This window comes from Pogoniulus pusillus, chromosome 7 (assembly GCF_015220805.1).
Source record: "Pogoniulus pusillus isolate bPogPus1 chromosome 7, bPogPus1.pri, whole genome shotgun sequence".
NCBI classification, from domain to species: domain Eukaryota; kingdom Metazoa; phylum Chordata; class Aves; order Piciformes; family Lybiidae; genus Pogoniulus; species Pogoniulus pusillus.
Window position 1 is genome coordinate 41,443,566 of NC_087270.1, and position 20,267 is coordinate 41,463,832.

At 49.2% G+C, this 20,267-nt stretch overlaps 1 protein-coding gene across 1 annotated transcript in view; it reads left to right on the forward strand.

The window, feature by feature from the left end:
* Positions 1–20,267, forward strand: part of PKHD1 (PKHD1 ciliary IPT domain containing fibrocystin/polyductin) — a 296,674-nt gene that overhangs the window by 127,514 nt on the left and 148,893 nt on the right. Inside the window, exons 39-44 of the mRNA XM_064146703.1 lie at positions 1,238–1,395; positions 2,796–2,990; positions 4,632–4,757; positions 9,762–9,895; positions 19,016–19,128; positions 19,939–20,029. Of these exons, the coding sequence (XP_064002773.1) occupies positions 1,238–1,395; positions 2,796–2,990; positions 4,632–4,757; positions 9,762–9,895; positions 19,016–19,128; positions 19,939–20,029 (817 nt within the window). The remainder of the gene's footprint in view (positions 1–1,237; positions 1,396–2,795; positions 2,991–4,631; positions 4,758–9,761; positions 9,896–19,015; positions 19,129–19,938; positions 20,030–20,267) is intronic.

Below are 20,267 nucleotides of genomic sequence, written 5' to 3' on the forward strand. Positions count from 1 at the left end.
TTCAACACCTCCACGCACAGAGACTCCACCACCTCCCTGGGCAGCCCATTCCAATGCCAATCACTCTCTCTGACAACAACTTCCTAACAACATCCAGCCTAGACCTGCCCTGCCACAACTTGACACTCTGTCCCCTTGTTCTGTTTCTGGGTGCCTGGCAGCAGAGCCCAACCCCACCTGGCTACAGCCTCCCTGCAGGCAGCAATGAGCTCTGCCCTGAGCCTCCTCTGCTGCAGGCTGCACACCCCCAGCTCCCTCAGCCTCTCCTCGCAGGGCTGTGCTCCAGGACCCTCCCCAGCCTTGCTGCCCTTCTCCAAACACCTTCCAGCACCTCAACATCTCTCTTGAATGGAGGAGCCCAGAACTGGACACAGCACTCAAGGTGTGTCCTGAGCAGTGCTGAGCACAGGGGCAGAAGAACTTCCCTTGTCCTGCTGCCCACACTGCTGCTGAGCCAGCCCAGGATGCCATTGGCTCTGCTGCCCACCTGGGCACTGCTACCTCAGCTTCAGCTACTATCTACCAGTACCGCCAGGTCCCTTTCTTCCTGACTGCTCTCAGCCACTCTGAAGGATGAGGGTCAAGAGGAAGGGGACAAACTCTTCTCTGTTGTGCCCTGGGATAGGACAAGGGGTAATGGGTGTAAATTACAGTGCACTTCAACATGAGGAAGACGTTCTTTACTGTAAGGGTCCCAGAGCACTGGCACAGGGTCCCCAGAGAGGTTGTGGGGTCTCCTACTGTGGAGACTTTCAAGGCCTGTCTGGATGTGTTCCTGTGTGCCCTGAGCTAGAATCTATGGTTCTGCTCTGGCAGGGTGGTTGGACTCGATGGTCTGTGGAGGTCCCTCCCAAGCCCTAACATCCTGTGATCCTGTGATCCTGTGATCCTGTGATCCTGTGATGCCACTGCCCCTGGTGAGAAAATGAGTAATCCAAGCTCTGCATTTGAGCAGATGGAGTCCTATGCTTAGGGTAAACATCAAGCCTGGCTGAGAGTGATTGGCATTGGAATGGGCTGCCCAGGGAGGTGGTGGAGTCTCTGTGCCTGGAGGTGTTGAAGCCAAGCCTGGCTGGGGCACTTAGTGCCATGGTCTGGTTGATTGACTAGGGCTGGGTGCTAGGTAGGTCTGGATGATCTTGGAGGTCTCTTCCAACCTGGTTGAATCTGGTTCTATGGTTGTTGCCATCAGGCAGGTACAAATGCTTTTGTATCTTTTCTTGGTGTCTTTCCCTAGGTACACCCACAGTGTTGAAGAGGGATGGGTGAACGGCCAAAGACTGCCACTGAGTGCTGTGGTGGCACTGATCAGCAGAAGGGTTGTTGTTCAAGGCAATGTCACAATGGAGAGGCTGGCACACCTCAGACAATGTGCAAGAGCAGAGGCTACACGAGGTGAGGAAATCATCTCACAACAGACATGCACTGAGGAAGAAAGCTGCTGCATTAAAATCAAATCCTGGCATCTCTGTGTATTAGAAATCATTCTGAGCAGGATAACTTTGAGACATACCAGTGCCAGGAAAGCAAATTTATCTTTCCAAACATTGTTTGACATTGAAGTGTGAAGGCTTGGGAGTTGAACTGCATTTCATTGTAATATCTCCAATGTGTTATTTCCACACTGTTGTTTCAAGCCATCTTGGGAAAGGCCCTTCAGTTCTGCCTCAGCCTAAGGGGGTAGGAGAGAAAGCATCTTCTGAAAACATGTTCCAGTGTACATAACATATTAAATTTTTAATTGTGTTTACTATTGAGTTATTTTAAGAAGAAGGAAAAACAAAACAGCTCAGTGCTGTTTGTACTCTTTAGTGTAAACTATTGAGAGGTTGTTCAGTGTTTAGGGACATCAAGAGGAAAAAAAAAAACCCACCAAGCCAAACAGGTGATGGTTTCTTGTAGCATGTAGTGCCACTGGGGAAGCAGTGGTAGGTGTCTCAGGTCTCCTTCAGGTACACCTGTGTGAGCACCCTGCAGTGGGACAGGTGGCTCTCTGATTTACACCAGCTGATGAGGAAGAGGAAGCAGAATCAGACACAGCAATTACAATTTCAGGAGAGTTAGGTTATCTGGCAGCCCAGCTGTAAGGTTCCCTGTGAGAAATGAGGTGCCTTGGGCTTCCAGACTGTGACACGAGGCTTCACTGGATAGCCAGCAGCCAGCTGCTGCTATTACTCATAGGTGTATGGTCCATTTTCTGTGCAACTCATGCATATAGTCTCTGCAATGTGCTAACTGTTTGAGGGTGTTGCTTGAGCTAAAGGATGGGAGAATTTCTCTGAGGAACCAGCAGAGGATGAGGAGGCAGTGATTTTTTGGTTGGTTTTTTTTTGTTGTGGTTGGTTTACCTTCTTTAAATGCAGCAGCTCTGCTGTGAGCACAGACTGAAAGAGTTGGGGCTGTGCAGGCTGCAGCAGAGGAGGCTCCCAGGGAACCTTCTTGTGGCCTTACAGCATCTGAAGGGGGCTACAAAAAAGCTGGGGCTGTCAGGGACAGGAGTGGGGGGAATGGAGCAAAGCTGGAGGTGGGGAGAGTGAGGCTGGAGGTGAGGAGGAAGTTGCTGAGCATGAGAGTGGTGAGAGGCTGGCAGGGGTTGCCCAGGGAGGTGGTTGAGGCCCCATGGCTGGAGGTGTTTGAGGCCAGGCTGTGTGAGGCTGTGTGCAGCCTGCTCTAGGGTAGGGTGTCCCTGGGCATGGCAGGGGCTGGAAGTGGCTGAGCTTTGAGTTGCCTTCCAGCCTAAAGCGCTCTCTGATGCCATCAGTAGCTCTGACAGCTCACGCTGGGCTCTGTTCCAGGTGTCCCCAGGTGTCTGTACATGCGAAGCGAGCAGCAGCTGGGCCTGCGGGACCTGGGGGCCATCGTGGTGGTGGAGGCCTTCCAGGGAGAGGGGAGCTGGCTCCGGGTGGAAGGGGTCCAGTTCCGCCACATGGGCCAGGCCTTCCAGCAGCAGCGCAGTGCCCTGACTGTGGCTGGTGACGCACGGATGGCAGGTGAGATGGCAGCGCTGCGGGCGGCCTGCAAGCGTCACAGCTGCCCACCCTGTTCTGCACGAAGCTGGGGCAGCTGTCCTCAGCACAGCCTGCTCAGCTCTCCTGTCAGCCATTACAAACTGGGTTGGTGAACCTGAGGAAATCTCTTGTGCAGTCCAAGCCCAAGTGCAACTTGATGGAGTGCTTCACACAGTCTCAAGCTGTGCCAGGGCAGGTCTAGGCTGGCTGTTAGGAGGAAGTTCCTGGCAGAGAGAGTGATTGGCATTGGAATGGGCTGCCCAGGGAGGTGGTGGAGTCTCTGTGCCTGGAGGTGTTGAAGCCAAGCCTGGCTGGGGCACTTAGTGCCATGGTCTGGTTGACTGGATAGGGCTGGGTGCTAGGTTGGGCTGGCTGAGCTTGGAGCTCTCTTCCAACCTGCTTCATTCTATGATTCTGTGATTCCATTAACTCATTTCAATGCTCATGTCCCCTCTTCTCTACTCTGCTCATCTCATCTCATCTCATCTCAGTGATGCCTACCTCTTGGCAAATATATGCTAGGGTGGACAAATACAACCAAACATCATCATGGGAGCCAAAAGGATTAATTACACAACACCAAGGGATGAGAAGCTAATACAAACAGTTCCATGTCCAAGTGCAGGCCAGTGACAAGCAGAGTCCCTCAGGAATCAGTCCTGGGACCAGTCTTGTTCAACATCTTTGTGGGTGCCATGGACAGAGACATTGAGTGCAGCCTCAGCAAGTCTGCTGCCCACACCAAGCTGTGTGGTGCAGCAGCCAGGCTGGAGGGCAGGGATCCATCCAGAGGGACCTGGGCAGGCTGCAGAGGTGGGCACAAGCCAAGCTCAGGAGGTGCAACAAGACCAAGTGCAAGTTCCTGCAGCTAGGTCGAGGCAATGCCAAGCACAAATGCAGGCTGGGCAGTGACTGGGCAGCAGTGTGCACTTGCAGCCCAGAAAGCCAAGCAGAGCCTGGGCTGCAGCAGCAGCAGTGTGGCCAGCAGGGCCAGGGAGGGGATTCTCCTCCTCTGCTGTGCTCTGCTGAGACCCCACCTGGAGTACTGCATCCAGCTCTGGAGCCCCTGGGACAAGAGGGCTGTGGAGATGCAGGAGTGTGTCCAGAGCAGGGCCAGGAGGATGCTGAGAGGGCTGCAGCAGCTCTGCTGTGAGCACAGACTGAAAGAGTTGGGGCTGTGCAGGCTGCAGCAGAGGAGGCTCCCAGGTGACCTTCTTGTGGCCTTCCAGGATCTGACGGGGGCTAAAAAAAAGCTGGGGAGGGACTTTTGAGGCTGTGAGGGAGAGACAGGCCTGGGGGGAATGGAGCAAAGCTGGAGGTGGGGAGAGTCAGAGTGGAGGTGAGGAGGAAGCTGTTGGTGATGAGAGTGGTGAGAGGCTGGACTGGGTTGCCCAGGGAGGTGGTTGAGGCCCCATGGCTGGAGGTGTTTGAGGCCAGGCTGGCTGAGGCTGTGTGCAGCCTGCTCTAGGGTAGGGTGTCCCTGGGCATGGCAGGGGGGTTGGAACTGGCTGCTCCTTGTGGTCCCTTCCAACCCTGACTGATTCTATGACTGTGATTCTGTGAAACTTTCCAGACCTTCAGGGTTCAGTCTGCCTTCTGCTCACAGTGCTCCATGTTTTCCAGACTCTTACATCCGTGGCTGCTCAGTTCTGGACTCCTTTGGCCGAGGACTTCGTCTGACTGGGATCTCAAACCTTACTGTGGACAGCAATGTTTTCTATAACATTTCAGGCCATGGGCTTCTACTGGGTAAGTGAAGCAGGGAAGTGCCTGTCCTTCATGGACTAGCAGCTTGTGCTGCTTATCAGCTGCATGAAAAAGTCTTTGAGGAAAGAAAATCTAATCCCTAACTACACCCTGAGAACTTGGATCAAATCATTGGAATGGGCTGCCCAGGGAGGTGGTGGAGTCTCTGTCCCTGGGGGTCTTCAAGAAAAGACTGGATGAGGCACTTAATGCCATGGTCTGGTTGACTGGCCAGGGCTGGGTGCTAGGTTGGACTGGCTGAGCTTGGAGGTCTCCTCCAACCTGCTTGATTCTATGATTCTATGATCTTTCACAGTTTCTGGTTTCGGTGAACCAGGAGTAAATCTCTCATGACTCCACATGCAACTCCTAGCAGCTATTTTCATTTGACCATGCACTCTGTGTTTCTTCAGATCACTCTTCACTTGATCTGGAAACCTTCTTTCTTTTTTTCATTCTACAAGTGGCAGCAGAGGGTTTTGTTTCAGGGGATTGATTTATCTGCCTGTGGAAGAGCACCATTCTGCATTATTTAAGACCCCAGTTCGGCGAGGCATTTAAAAGCATCCTTACCTTTAACTTCAGTCATTCAACACCAAAGATAATGGAGTGGAAGCATATGTTAAAAGTTAAGCAAAGGGTTTAGCACTTAAATAAATGGGAGCTTGGAGCAACAAAAATGTTAAACAACAAAATATTGCTCCTAACTAACCATCAGGAGACTGAGCTGCAGCGTCTTCCGCTGGGACCTCGTGTTGCCTGCATACCTAAATATGTAGCTCCATTTCTGTTCTCCATCAGAGGTGGGATAAAAAATGACCAATTTGAAGATAAACAGAGGGGAAAAGAAAAGCCTTCAGTGCTGGTCCCACAGATCCAGACACAGAGCGAGTCCCTGTGCAAGGTCCTCTGTGCCAGTGTAACAAGGAGTGATGGATTATGGTTCAGACAGAGGAGCCTACGAAGTGAGAGTGACTGAACACATCTTGCAGACCAAGATGGATGGCTGAGAGAGACGCAGTGATTTGCCCAAGGTGAATCACAGAGCCCTGTGATCACCAAGGAGTAGAAGTAGCTGTCTGGCCTGCCAGCATGCCTTGGCTGCCTCATGCCAGGACAGGTGTCTGACTTAAAGGACTCTGGGCTGAGCCAGATGATTCCTCTGAAGTCTCGGCATGAGTACACCTTACCCCCATATGTCTCTAATGGCTTCACTGTCAGCAGCTCCAGAGGGCCTGATGGATGTATTTATAGATCATTTTGTTGCCTGTGAAGGAATATTTATTATAGCTGGCTATTTGTACCTCCAGAATCAGACTCCCTCTGTGATTTCATCTAAACCCCTTATTTTCAGGGGGCTTGCAAGACAGTCATAAGAATTTGCTCAGGGCTTAACTTTAATTGGCACACCAAGACCTTTTATGCCATCTCAAAAACCTAGACAGCTGTCAAAAGCACTGCTTGAGGATCCTGGTCTGGTAGCAGCATTGTTTGCAGTGAATGCAGCCTGCAAAGGAAGTGTTTCCTAAATGAATCTTCTTCCAAAATTGGACAAGGGCTTAAAAGACTGCGAGAAAGGTTAAAAAGAATTACTGCCACCCCCACATTAGAATCACAGAGTCAGTCAGGGTTGGAAGGGACCACAGGGAGCAGCCAGTTCCAACCCCCCTGCCATGCCCAGGGACACCCTACACTTGATCAAGCCTGGATAGAGCCTCAGCCAGCCTGGCCTTAAATGCCTCCAGGCATGGGGCCTCAACCACCTCCCTGGGCAACCCATTCCAGCCTCTCACCACTCTCCTGCTGAACAGCTTCCTCCTCATTAATGCACACAGGCTTACCTGGGAGGTAGTGATGGCTAGGGAGGGGATTCATATTTGGAATAGGACTTAAGCAGGTAGGGCTGAAGATAATCATTTATATTCCACAAACAAAGCCAAGCAGATTTAATTTGCTCCCAATGTGGGCCAAACACAGGTAATTCACTTTGTGTTATGCTTCCAAAATGCCAGAGTGGGGGTACAGGGGATATTGTGTTCTACTTGAAGCTTGGCCTGTCTGCTTTTTGCCAGCAGGTAATGCATCTCTTGATGGTGAAGTTTGAAAGGACTTTTTGCCTGCTTCAATCCCGTTGCTAGATCTGGGGCACCCCATGACTCTGAGTTGTGTGATCAATTCTTGGATTGATTTTTCCTTCTTCTTTTTATGCTTCATTCCTCACAGGGTAAACCCTCCCCCCCAACCCCCCTCTAGTTCTGTGCAGTTGCAGCAGGTGTTTTCCAAATCTGTTTAGACATTTTCTTACATGTAAGTAGGGCAGTGGATGGAGACACACAGGAGATAGGCACAACTTTGAGTTGTAGTACTGCCAGAAGCATGCCTGTGTGTGCAGAGGTGAGCCACATCCCCACTCTGAATCTCTCTTTTTTCAGCTGAAAATATGTTTTATAACATTCCCTTTATTCATTTTCTCCCTAAACCTGGGGTATAGAATGGCTGCTGTGATACATAACACAGGACATACTGAATTAGGATCAGGGGCTCCAGGCCACACCTTGAGTGTTGTGTCCAGTTCTGGGCTCCTCCATTCAAGAGAGATGTTGAGGTGCTGGAAGGTGTTGAGAGAAGGGCAGCAAGGCTGGGGAGGGGCCTGGAGCAGAGCCCTGTGAGGAGAGGCTGAGGGAGCTGGGGGTGTGCAGCCTGCAGCAGAGGAGGCTCAGGGCAGAGCTCATTGCTGTCTGCAGCTGCCTGCAGGGAGGCTGTAGCCAGGTGGGGTTGGGCTCTGCTGCCAGGCAGGCAGCAACAGAACAAGGGGACACAGCCTCAAGCTGTGGCAGGGGAGGTTCAGGCTGGATGTTGTTAGGAAGTTGTTGTCAGAGAGAGTGATTGGCATTGGAATGGGCTGCCCAGGGAGGTGGAGGAGTCTCTGTGGCTGGAGGTGTTGAAGCCAAGCCTGGCTGGGGCACTTAGTGCCATGGTCTGGTTGCTTGGCCAGGGCTGGGTGCTAGGTTGGACTGGCTGAGCTTGGAGCTCTCTTCTAACCTGCTTGATTCTATGATTCTATTGCCTCTCTAGGATACACATTGCAGTGTTCCTTTCTGATTGCTTTGATCTCATTTGGGTATCAAGTTTTTTGTGGCAGAAGCTTTTTAGCATATCTGCAATGTTGACCAGACCTTGCTTGTGGCCTCCTGAAGTGTCTGAAGCACACAGACCTCCCCTTCTCGTGCTGCACACCCAGGTGTTGAGCAGCCTCTGGCAGTCTCTCAGCCATCTTTTGCTCTGTGTCAAACACAGGTTTCTCAGTGCCTTTCAAACAGTGATTCACCCAGAGGCAGTTAGCTAAGAAAGCTAATTCCCAGGTGGGCCACACAAGCAGGACAGGTAGGGCAAAACCTGACAAATTCTCTGATTTGCTTGATTTTAGAATGATTTGGGTTGGAAGGGACCTTTAAAGGTCATCTGACACAACCACTCTGCAGTGAGCAGGGACATCTTCAACCAGATCAGATTGCCAAGAGCCTCATCCACCCCAAATGTTTCCAGGGGCATCTACCCCTTCTTTGGGCAACCTCTGCTACTGTGTCACCAGCCCCAGCACAGCAGACTTTGTTGTGTGTCGTCTGAACCTCTCCTGGTTGTGTTGCTACAGACCCTGGTCCCCATCTCTCTTAGAGGCCATTCCAGGTACTGAAAGGAGTCTTCCCCAGGCTGAACAGGCCCAGCTTTCTCAGCTGCTCCTCCCAGCAGAGGTGTTCAGCCCTCTCAGCATTTCTGTAGCCCTGCTCCAGACCTGCTGCAATGGGTTCATGTCCTCCTTGTGCTGAGGGTGCCATGAGAGTTTCCAGATACGTCTACATTTCCTTCCTCCCTTCCTTCCCTTCCTTCCTCCCTTCCTTCCTCCCTTCCTTCCTTCCTTCCTTCCTTCCTCCCTTCCCTTCCTTCCCCCCTTCCCCCCTTCCCCCCTTCCTCCCTTCCTCCCTTCCTCCCTTCCTCCCTTCCTCCCTCCCTTCCTTCCTCCCTTCCTTCCTTCCTTCCTTCCTTCCTTCCTTCCTTCCTTCCTTCCTTCCTTCCTTCCTTCCTTCCTTCCTTCCTTCCTTCCTTCCTTCCTTCCTTCCTTCCTTTTCCTTCCTTCCTTTTCCTTCCTTCCTTCCTTCCTTCCTTCCTTCCTTCCTTCCTTCCTTCCTTCCTTCCTTCCTTCCTTCCTTCCTTCCTTCCTTCCTTCCTTCCTTCCTTCCTTCCTTTTCCTTCCTTCCTTTTCCTTCCTTCCTTCCTTTTCCTTCCTTCCTTTTCCTTCCTTCCTTTTCCTTCCTTCCTTCCTTCCTTCCTTCCTTCCTTCCTCCTTCCCAGCTTCCCTCCCTCCCTCTTTCTTTCTTTCTTTCTTTCTTTCTTTCTTTCTTTCTTTCTTTCTTTCTTTCTTTCTTTCTTTCTTTCTTTCTTTCTTTCTTTCTTTCTTTCTTTCTTTCTTTCTTTCTTTCTTTCTTTCTTTCTTTCTTTCTTTCTTTCTCTCTCTCTCTCTCTTTCTCTCTCTCTCTTTCTCTCTTTCTCTCTTTCTCTCTTTCTCTCTTTCTCTCTTTCTCTCTTTCTCTCTTTCTCTCTTTCCTCTCTTTTCTCTCTTTCTTTCTCTCTTTCTCTCTCTTTCTCTCTTTCTCTCTTTCTCTCTTTTTCTCTCTCTTTCTTTCTCTTCTTTCTTTCTTTCTTTCTTTCTTTCTTTCTTTCTTTCTTTCTTTCTTTCTTTCTTTCTTTCTTTCTTTCTTTCTTTCTTTCTTTCTTTCTTTCTTTCTTTCTTTCTTTCTTTCTTTCTTTCTTTCTTTCTTTCTTTCTTTCTTTCTTTCTTCCTCCCTCCCTCCCTCCCTCCCTCCCTCCCTCCCTCCTTTCCAACTTCTTTCTCTCTCCTTCCTCCCTCCCTCCCTCCCTCCCTCCCAACTTTCTTTCTTTCTTTCTCTTCCTTCACTTTCTTCCATTTTTTTCATTTAATTTTCCCCCTGTTTTTTTCTTTTCTTAAAGGAGAAGGACTGGAAGAGGGGATCAGAGTCACTAACAATATACTGCTTGGCCTTTCTGGAACAGAGGGTTTGTCTAACATTGAGACACTGTCACCATCAGGGATATACATCAGAGCTCCTGCCAACTACCTCCAGGTAAGAAGTTCAGGTGTACAGCATAGCTTTTGCTTTCTGATTCAAAGCACATGAAAGATCCAGAACTCCATTCACCTGGGAGAGCAGATGAATGACTTTCACTTCTTGGCTGGGCTGTCAGAACCTGCTTGCAATGGGACAGTAAAACAAGTGCATGTTCAAAATACTTACATTTCTAGAAGTAACAGTTAAATACATGAAATATAATATAGAGTTAATACTGATCTTATATTCATGGGAAAAGTGCAGTGGAATATTTTTGTTTTCTAATACTCATGGATTCATGAAAACTGGGAACAAGTTTAGGCCCAGCTTGACTAGGACTTTTTCCTACTTCCCTTCTTCTGTGACAAAGAAAGGTCTCAGTTTTAATGGGCTGTAGACAAACACACTAAGATTCAACATTATGGTCCTGATGGAGCAGAGAAGGGCCACAAAGATGGTCAGAGGGCTGAAGCACCTCTCCTGTGAAGACAGGCTGAAAAATTTGGATGCTTGAACAGGTTGTCCAGGGAGGGCATGGAAGCTCCATCTCTAAATGTTGTTAAGGTCAGGCTGGATGTGGCTTGGTGCAACCTGATCTAGTGGAAAGTGTCCCTGCCCATGGCATGGGGGGCAGAACTAGATTCTTGAGGGCCCTTCTGACTGGAAGAGAAGCCTGGCTGAGGCACTTGGTGCCATGGTCTGGTTGACTGGCTAGGGCTGGGTGCTAGGTCGGACTGGGTGAGCTTGGAGGTCTCTCCCAACCTGCTTGGTTCTATGATTCTATGAGTAACAATTCTGTGACTCTGTGATCTCTTTGTAATATGCAAAAACATATTAGCAATATACAAATATATTTAGTATCAGTAATAGACAAGTTGCTACTTGAAACTTCAAAATGAAATTCTAAGGTTCCAAATGTACTTTTGAGATCTGTTTGGTGTTGGGTTAGGACATCAGAGAGTGATTTGCCATTGGAATGGGCTGCCCAGGGAGGTGGTGGAGTTGCCATCCCTGGAGGTGTTGGAGCCAAGCCTGGCTGGGGCACTTAGTGCCATGGTCTGGTTGTCGGGACAGGGCTGGGTGCTAGGTTGGGGTGGATGAGCTTGGAGCTCTCTTCCAACCTGGTTGATTCTATGATTCTATGTTCATCCTGTAGTAAGAGAAGGCTCCAGGGAGACCTCATAACTCCATTCCAGCAGCTGAAGGAATCCTACAGGAAGGCTGTGGAAGGACTGTTTAGAAGGGCTTGTAGTGATAGAATGGAAGGAAAATGGTTTGAAACTGGAGCAGGGTAGGTTTAGGTTGGACATCATGAGGAAGCTCTTTGCAATGAGAGTGGTAAAACACTGGCACAGGTTGCCCAGGGATGTCTTTGAGGCCCTGTCCCTGGACACCTTCAAGATCAGTTTTCTTGTGGCCCTGGGCAGCCTGATCTAGTTAGAGGTGATGGTGCTGAGTGCAGGGGTGTTGGACCAGATGACCTTGGAGGGTCCCTTCCAACCCAATGCAATCTGTGACTCTGTGCTCTTGGGATTTACAATAACAGTTTACATACAGCCCAAGACTCACACTCCAGGGTAAGGAGGGGACTGTGCTCCCTGTCCTGTGACATTGACTTTAAAAGAAACAGAGCTTCTCTATTCTAAATAGTGATGAAACATCAAACTCTTAGCTAACAGCCTAACACCCCCCACATCAAAAAGCTGAGCTCAGTAAAAATCATTATGTTCACTAATTCTCCCATGCCCTCTTTTAGTTCATACTTTTTCTCTGTGTGTGCCTTATTCAAGCCCACTTACATTTCAGAGTCACTTTTAAGTGTTTCATGGGGAAACAAAAAATAATCCATCAATTTCAAACCATTTTTCCCTTCTCAACTACTTTAAGCCTGGAATTTCATTGAAACTGACCTTTCTTACCACACTTTCAGTTGTGACAGATGCACATTTTCATTAAAGAAAAGACTCCTAACTTGTTCAGTTGCTAACCCACAGAAACCAAACCAATTATTAAGTGTATGAGAAGACCTAATCACCCTCTGGGCTTCTGTTCCAAAGTGAAAGAATTGCACCTGAATGTGAAGGTGAAAAAGAGAGCAACACATTCCCTGTGTTAGCACCAAGCCAGCAGTGCTTAGGACGAAGGAGACAACTTCTCTGTGGTTCCCTCAAGGGCATATTTATCCTTTTTAAGATGATCAAAGAGGGTTTTTTAAAAATATAATAATACAACAACTGGGCAAAATCTCATGAATTTCAGCTCCACTAAACACAGAGGTTTGTAGTGCCAGGCAGTGACCTACCCTGGAGCAGTCTGCTCGATTGCCAGTGGCTCAGCCTTTGAAAAGCTTTGCTGCAGTTACCTACAGCTCCATGCAAACTGACTGGGTTCTGTATGCATCACATTTGTTCAGCTCTCTTGGTACCTGGCTTTGCATAGAATCACAGAATCAACCAAGGTGGAAGAGAGCTCCAAGCTCAGCCAGTCCAACCTAGCACCCAGCCCTGGTCAAGCAACCAGACCATGGCACTAAGTGCCCCAGCCAGGCTTGGCTCCAACACCTCCAGCCACACAGACTCCACCACCTCCCTGGGCAGCCCATTCCAATGCCAATCACTCTCTCTGACAACATCTTCCTCCTAACATCCAGCCTAGACCTGCCCTGGCACAGCTTGAGGCTATGTCCCCTTCTTCTGTTGCTGCTTGCCTGGCAGCAGAGCCCAACCCCACCTGGCTACAGCCTCCCTGCAGACAGCTGCAGACAGCAATGAGCTCTGCCCTGAGCCTCCTCTGCTGCAGGCTGCACACCCCCAGCTCCCTCAGCCTCTCCTCACAGGGCTCTGCTCCAGGCCCCTCCCCAGCCTTGCTGCCCTTCCCAAACACCTTCCAGCACCTCAACATCTCCCTTGAATGGAGAAGCCCAAAACTGGACACAGCACTCAAGGAGTGGCCTGAGCAGTGCTGAGTACAGGGGCAGAAGAACCTCCCTTCCTTCTCTGGACACGTTCCAGTATCTCAACATCTCTCTTGAATTGTGTCCCCTCTCTGGAGGTGTTCATGGCCAGATTTGATGAGGCCTTGAGCAACCTGGGCTAGAGAAATGACTTGATGTATGTGTGTGGGATGAAACTAAATGGTCTTCAAGGTTCCTTCCCACCTAAATCATTGTATGATTGTATGAATCTATGACAGACTCCACTTCCCATAGCCTGTGACATGGAACAACAAAATTATCCCTCTAGTTTGGTCAGTGTTGGGTTTTGTGTGTTTGGTTTTTTTTTTCATTTTAGTTTGGTTGGGTTTTTTTTCCATGTGGATTTCTTGTTTGTTTGCTTGGGTTTTTTTTTTTAATTGTCTCTTTTTTTTAGGCCATGGTTTTTGTTTGTTTGTTTTTGTTGGCAGTTTTGGGGGGGATCTTTCGGTGTGGTTTTGTGTTTTTGTTGTTGTGTTCAGATTCAGTGCCATGGTCTGGTTGATTGGCCAGGGCTGGGTGCTAGGTTGGACTGGATGATCTTGGAGGTCTCTTCCAACCTGCTTGATTCTGTGGTTCTGTGATTTCTATCTGTGTGGTCCTCAGTAACAGGACATGGGACAATAGGCACAAAGCAGAACACAAGTTCCACCCAAACATAAAGAAAAAACTTAACTCTGAGGGTGGCAGAGCACTGGAACAGGCTGAGAGGCTGTGGACTCCCTTTCTCTGGAGAGATTCCAGACCTGCCTGAAGAGGATCTTGTACAACCTGCTTGAGGTCACCCTGTTTCAGCAGGGATGTTGGACTAGAGAGTACCCAGAGGACTCTTCCAATACCTGCCATGCAGGGATTCTGTGATCTGTAAAATACTGGTTGTAAACTTGGAGGCTGCTTTCAAGCCTGTCAGGCAGACAGAGAACTCTACGTTCATACTGTATTACATCTCCTGTGCCTGGTGGGTTGCATTTTCCACAGCAAGTCCTGCAATAGTATTTTCAGAGCTACTGAACTTCTTTGGGAGCCTAACTCTGCACTGGGGACTGAAAGGCTTCACTTTCCTTGAAAATCAGTGGTCTGCTGAACAGTGCTGAGCCTGGGACACAGCAGTCACTCAAACCTGAAACTACAAAGACATTGCTGAGACCCCACCTGGAGTACTGCAGCCAGTTCTGGAGCCCCTATTACAAGAGGGCTGTGGAGATGCTGGAGAGTGTCCAGAGCAGGGCCAGGAGGATGCTCAGAGGCTGCAGCAGCTCTGCTGTGAGCACAGACTGAAAGAGTTGGGGCTGTGCAGGCTGGAGCAGAGGAGGCTCCCAGGGGACCTTCTTGTGGCCTTCCAGGATCTGCAGGGGGCTAAAAAAAGCTGGGGAGGGACTTTTGAGGCTGTCAGGGAGAGACAGGACTGGGGGGAATGGAGCAAAGCTGGAGGTGGGGAGAGTCAGAGTGGAGGTGAGGAGGAAGTTGTTGAGCAGGAGAGTGGTGAGAGGCTGGAATGGGTTGCCCAGGGAGGTGGTTGAGGCCCCATGGCTGGAGGTGTTTGAGGCCAGGCTGTGTGAGGTTGTGTGCAGCCTGCTCTAGGGTAGGGTGTCCCTGGGCATGGCAGGGGGGTTGGAACTGGCTGCTCCTTGTGGTCCCTTCCAACCCTGACTGAATCTATGATTCTATGATTGTGCATTCAGAGACCCAGTTCCCACTGCTTTCCGTTTGACTTAGGCTCTTAAATGCATTTGTGAATCAAAGTAATAGGTACATTTTATACCCTTCCAGTCTCAGGGCAAAATGATTCTTACAAGGTCAGTTTCCAATTAGATATGGAACCCCTGATTGTAACTTCTCAGGGTCAGAAGATAATTCCACTGGCAGGATGGTTTCTTGCCTGTTAAATGCTATTAGCATAAGGAACTGAGATGCCCCTCTCTGATACTGGCTCTTTTCTCACTGAAGTGAACACTTCAATGTTGATGAAGCATCTCCCAGATTTCTCTGTCTGGTTTTATTTTTTTGTGCAGAAAAGAAAGGGAAAAAAAAAAGTAGCTTTTTCTCTTGGTTCTCTGGGTCCCAGTGGGTCTTGGATCTTTTGTAGTGGCTTCCTATTCATAAACACTCACGGCCCTGAAGTCCCCTAAGCAGCATGCAACGCTCGTGAGTAAGGGTATACAGACTGGGGGCAAGAAATTCAACAAGCCTCCTCCCTTTCCTTTCTTGCCATGCTGGTGAGGGCTGAAAAACAGCTTACATGAATGAATGGGGTGGAGAAGAGCTCGTGTTTCCATGTCAGAGGAGTGACTGATGGTCACCCTGTCGATAAAGGAATTTGTTTCCCCCTATCACCCAACTCAGGCAAAGAGGAGAAGCTGCATCTGTTTGACATCTGTTTACTAGCTAGAGAGCAGCCCTGAGGAGAGGGACTTGGGGGTGCTGCTGGAGGAGAAGCTCAACAGGAGCCAGCAGTGTGCACTTGCAGCCCAGAAAGCCAAGCAGAGCCTGGGCTGCAGCAGCAGAAGTGTGGCCAGCAGGGCCAGGGAGGGGATTCTCCTCCTCTGCTCTGCTCTGCTGAGACCCCACCTGGAGTACTGCATCCAGTTCTGGAGCCCCCAGTACAAGAGGGCTGTGGAGATGCAGGAGTGTGTCCAGAGCAGGGCCAGGAGGATGCTGAGAGGCTGCAGCAGCTCTGCTGTGAGCACAGACTGAAAGAGTTGGGGCTGTGCAGGCTGGAGCAGAGGAGGCTCCCAGGGGACCTTCTTGTGGCCTGCCAGGATCTGAAGCGGGCTACAAAAAAGCTGGGGAGGGACTTTTGAGGCTGTCAGGGAGTGGCAGGACTGGGGGAATGGAGCAATTTCATGGTTGCCCAGGGAGGTGGCTGAGGCCCCATGGCTGGAGGTGTTTGAGGCCAGGCTGGATGAGGCTGTGTGCAGCCTGTTCTAGGGTAGGGTGTCCCTGGGCATGGCAGGGGGGTTGGAACTGGCTGCTCCTTGTGGTCCCTTCCAACCCTGACTGAGTCTATGATTCTCTGATTCTATGACTTTGATTGTTTCTCACCATTTCCACCTTACTGAGACCATTTTAAGCCCTCCTGCAAGGTGAGTGCAGGCTGAAGTGAGCCCATTAGGGCTACTGCTCCCACCCTGCCGCCTTCTGAGCCGGAGGAGCGGTGCCAGGCACGCTCTGCAGAGCTTTAATGTCATCCTTAAGGTCATCAGTTTGAGTGCCAGCCATCTAAAAGCAAGTCATGAAATATTTGCATTGGCAGTGTTGCAGGGTGCAGAGACACTTAAACCGTCAGCCACTTTATTTTACTGACTTGCCATGCACACCTCCAGGTATTCGACATGCTCGCAGAGGTAATTTCTCTCTGGAATTTTGGTTGCATGGACATTCATAATATACTGACTCCCACAAAGAATTGATTTCCACACAAAATTCCCTGCTTGCCTAAAACCCCTGCCCTCCAGCCACTAGCTGGCTGAATCAATATGCAGGGTTGGGTTTTTTTCTTTCTCCTTTCCTTATGAATCATCTGTAGAACGATGCCTGGTTGGAGCTGCAAGTGAAAGATCCTGGCAATAATGTGACTGGACTGCAGAAGCATTTGGTTAAAGGAGAAGGATCTGTGGCTCTGCTGGTGCAAAAAGCAGCAGCTTTACCAGGGGACAGAGAGGGCTCTGCTTGGGGTATTGACAGTTCTTTGTTGTTTGACAGGTGTCAGAGATCACGACTTGGATGGGTCAGAAGAGAGTAATTGGTGTACGGAGGCTTTCACCTCTAGGTCACCAGGCATGGATTTGATTTGGACCAGCAGGGCCCAAGAAGTCATTAGTGGGTTAACACTGCCCAGTGGCCTATGAGTGGTAGTGGTGGGTGAGAGAACAAGCTCCTACAGCTGCAGGAAACCTCTTAGACTGCTCTTAGAGAGCTAAATGCTTCCAGAGAGAAGCTCATTTTTGCTCAGAATAGACAGAATCACAGCATCTTAGAGGTTGGAAGGCACCTTCAGAGATCATCCAGTCCAACCCTCCTGCCAAAAGCAGGATCACCCAGGGTGGTCTGCACAAGAGCGCATCCAAGTGGGTTTTGAGTCTCCAGAGAAGGAGACTCCACAACCCCTCTGGGCAGCCTGGTCAGTGCTCTGTCACTCTCACTCTAAAGAAGTTTCTCCTCATGTTGAGGTGAGACCTTCTCTGTTCCAGTTTGTATCCCTTGTTACTTCTCTTATTGCTGTGCACCACTGAAAGGAGATAGGTCCAGAAGACCAGAAGAGTTATCCTCTGGACATGCCTTGCTTTTCTTTCTGGAAAGGGAGCCCATGTTTGCCAGCCTGCACCTCAGCATCAAGCTTTACACATGTAAGGTAGGGGAAAGGGGCTGTGCCCAGATGTGTACAGCAAAACACTGCTTTATGAACACTGCCCAAACCCAACTAGGTTTGACTGCTGCCCAAATGAAGGAGGGCTGAGCAGATTTTAACCTGGGATTAGAAAAGCTCTTAATTCACTGTTTATAACACACATAACCCACTTGCTACAGACTCTGTAGCTACCAAACTCCTAATTTCAAGCCAGGCAGACTTTAGGCTCACTTATTTTTCAGGTCTTGCAGTAGTGTACAAGATGCCAGTCCATAACTTCACCATGAAGACATATTAAGTGACAATAAGTTACAGCATCTCTTCCCATGGTTGTCCACTTAGCCTGGGAAAAACAATCCAAACCAAGCCATTTGCCACAGTTCTGTGGTGTTGTTCAGCCACTGACACATTCTGAAGATGTAATTCTCTGTTTTCTTTTGACTTTTAGTAGTCTCAGTTTTTCCTGCCAATCTTCTTTTCCTTTTGGTGTATTTGCTTTGGGAGATACAAGAGAGATACAGACTGAGATGTAAACCAATACACTGAGTAGTTTATGGTGCCATGGAATAGATTTGGCTTTGGTTAGAAAAGACCTTTAAAGTCATTGAGGACAATCCTCAACCCAACACCACAATGGCCTCTAAACCATGTCTCACAGTGCCATGTCTGCATGTTTTTGGAACACCTCCAGAGATGGGGACTCCACCATCTCCTTGAGCAACCTCTTCCAGTGTGTGACCACTCATTCAGTGAAGACATCTTTCCTAATGTCCATTCTAAACCAATTTAAAGCCATTTCTTCATGTTCTGTTGCTTGCTATTGGAGAGCAGAAGTTTCACCTTTTTTCATGCCATCACCTCACTGCTTCAGGAAGGATTTTATTAGGGTAAAAAGCTTTCCATAGACATTTTTTTATGCCCTACCTCTAAAGAAGAACAGTAATAACTGTTCTTCTGATATTTATTCCTATTGCTTGGCCAGCCCTTCTTGCCTGGCTTGAGAGCAGGTGCTTAAAAGACTGACCCTAGGAGTCAGTGAAACCAGGAGAAAATCAAGGACACACAAAGGACCAGCTTCTTCCAGCCAGACTCAAGAGAACTAGAATGGACCTGTATCCTGGGCCAGCTCAGGAGCAGTGTGGGCAGCAGGACAAGGGAGGTTCTTCTGCCCCTGTACTCAGCACTGCTCAGGCCACATCTTGAGTGCTGTGTCCAGTTTTGGGCTCCTCAATTCAAGAGAGATGTTGAGGTGCTGGAAGGTGTTGAGAGAAGGGCAGCAAGGCTGGGGAGGGGCCTGGAGCAGAGCCCTGTGAGGAGAGGCTGAGGGAGCTGGGGGTGTGCAGCCTGCAGCAGAGGAGGCTCAGGGCAGAGCTCATTGCTGTCTGCAGCTGCCTGCAGGGAGGCTGTAGCCAGGTGGGGTTGGGCTCTGCTGCCAGGCAAGCAGCAACAGAAGAAGGGGACACAGTCTCAAGTTGTGCCAGGGCAGGTCTAGGCTGGATGCTAGGAGGAAGTTGTTGTCAGAGAGAGTGATTGGCATTGGAATGGGCTGCCCAGGGAGGTGGTGGAGCCTCTGTGCCTGGAGGTGTTGCAGCCAAGCCTGGCTGGGGCACTTAGTGCCATGGTCTGGTTGATTGTTGAGGACTGGGTGCTAGGTTGGGCTGGATGAGCTTGGAGGTGTCTTCCAACCTTCTTGATTCTATGGTTCTATGACCTCAGCTGGGATTGTAGTTTGGCTTTTTATGAAGCTTGATTTTCAGACAGCTCTGCTAATCTCTTGTTTTAAATGATTTTTACACTCCCATCTATTTCTCTGCAGGGTAACAGAGTCTGTGCTGCTGGCTATGGCTACTTCTTTCATCTCTCCCCTGAAGGACCATCCCAAATGCCTCTCATGGCCTTCAGTGAGAACATAGCTCATTCTTGCACAAGGTATTTGGAGATCTTTTTGTTGAAGAGACTTTCCTTTCAGACATGGTAGTGCTAGCTGTGATGGCACCGATGGACAGAAAAGACTTTCCCCTTCCTTTCAGGACTTCTTTTCCAGTTTTGCACCCATTTTAGGCTTCCTCTCTTGTGAGAAGTTTGGTTGTTCTGCACAATAAAGCAGAATCTGTGCTTGTCAGCAATGTGATGAAAGATGTTTCTCAGCCTCAGCTAGTTTTTATCTTCTATAGCTAGTTCACAAGCCAAATTTGTTAGCTTGTGTCATTTTCCCTTGCTGGCAACAAGCTCCTCCACTTCATTCCTGTGTTGATTGTATGATTCTATGATTCTAAGACATGTAATAGTAAAAAAACCCCAATGGCATTGTGCTAAAGGTCAGAAATCTTGGAGAAGGTTGAACCAAGGGATGCATTCAGGAGCATGTACATTTGGAGTGTACTCCCAGTTGGCTGAAACCAAGATACAGAGAATTCTTATCTATCCATACTCAGGTCAGGCTTAGCTGAGGTGGCACTGCTAGAAAGCTCATGAGCATGGAGGAGGTGTTTAGCAGTGAGGACCTGTCAGTGCCACCATACACTGGTTGTTAGCCCTGTCATGGCTAGTTCTGCTTGCTAGCATGAATAGATGCCCAAACTAGACATTGCCATCCACTGGCTTTTGATTATGGCTTAATTATGAAGCCTCACGCAGAGAACTGTTACAGACTTTAGATATCAAAATGATGAAGAGGAAAATCTGCTCTTGAAAACATTATGTAAAGGAACAGCTTCCTTTGGCTTCTTCCCTAAACAGGTATGGGTTGCTGGTATACCCAGAATATTTGCCAAACAGACCTGTGCAGTTCAACAACTTCACAGCTTGGAGCAGCCAAGGTGGAGCACAGGTATGTTTGTCTTGACTGCACTCTATGATGCTCAGGATCTTTGCTTGCATATCACCTCTATATTTGCATGTAGAAATGTAGAGCAGGAGGCCACCAGGATCTCAGAGAGCTGCAGCAGCTGTGCTCTGAGGACAGGCTGAGAGAGCTGGGGCTGTGCAGCCTGGAGAAGAGAAGGCTTCCAGGAGAGCTTGGAGCAGTATCTGAAAAGGGCTACAGGAAGGCTGGGGAGGGACTATTG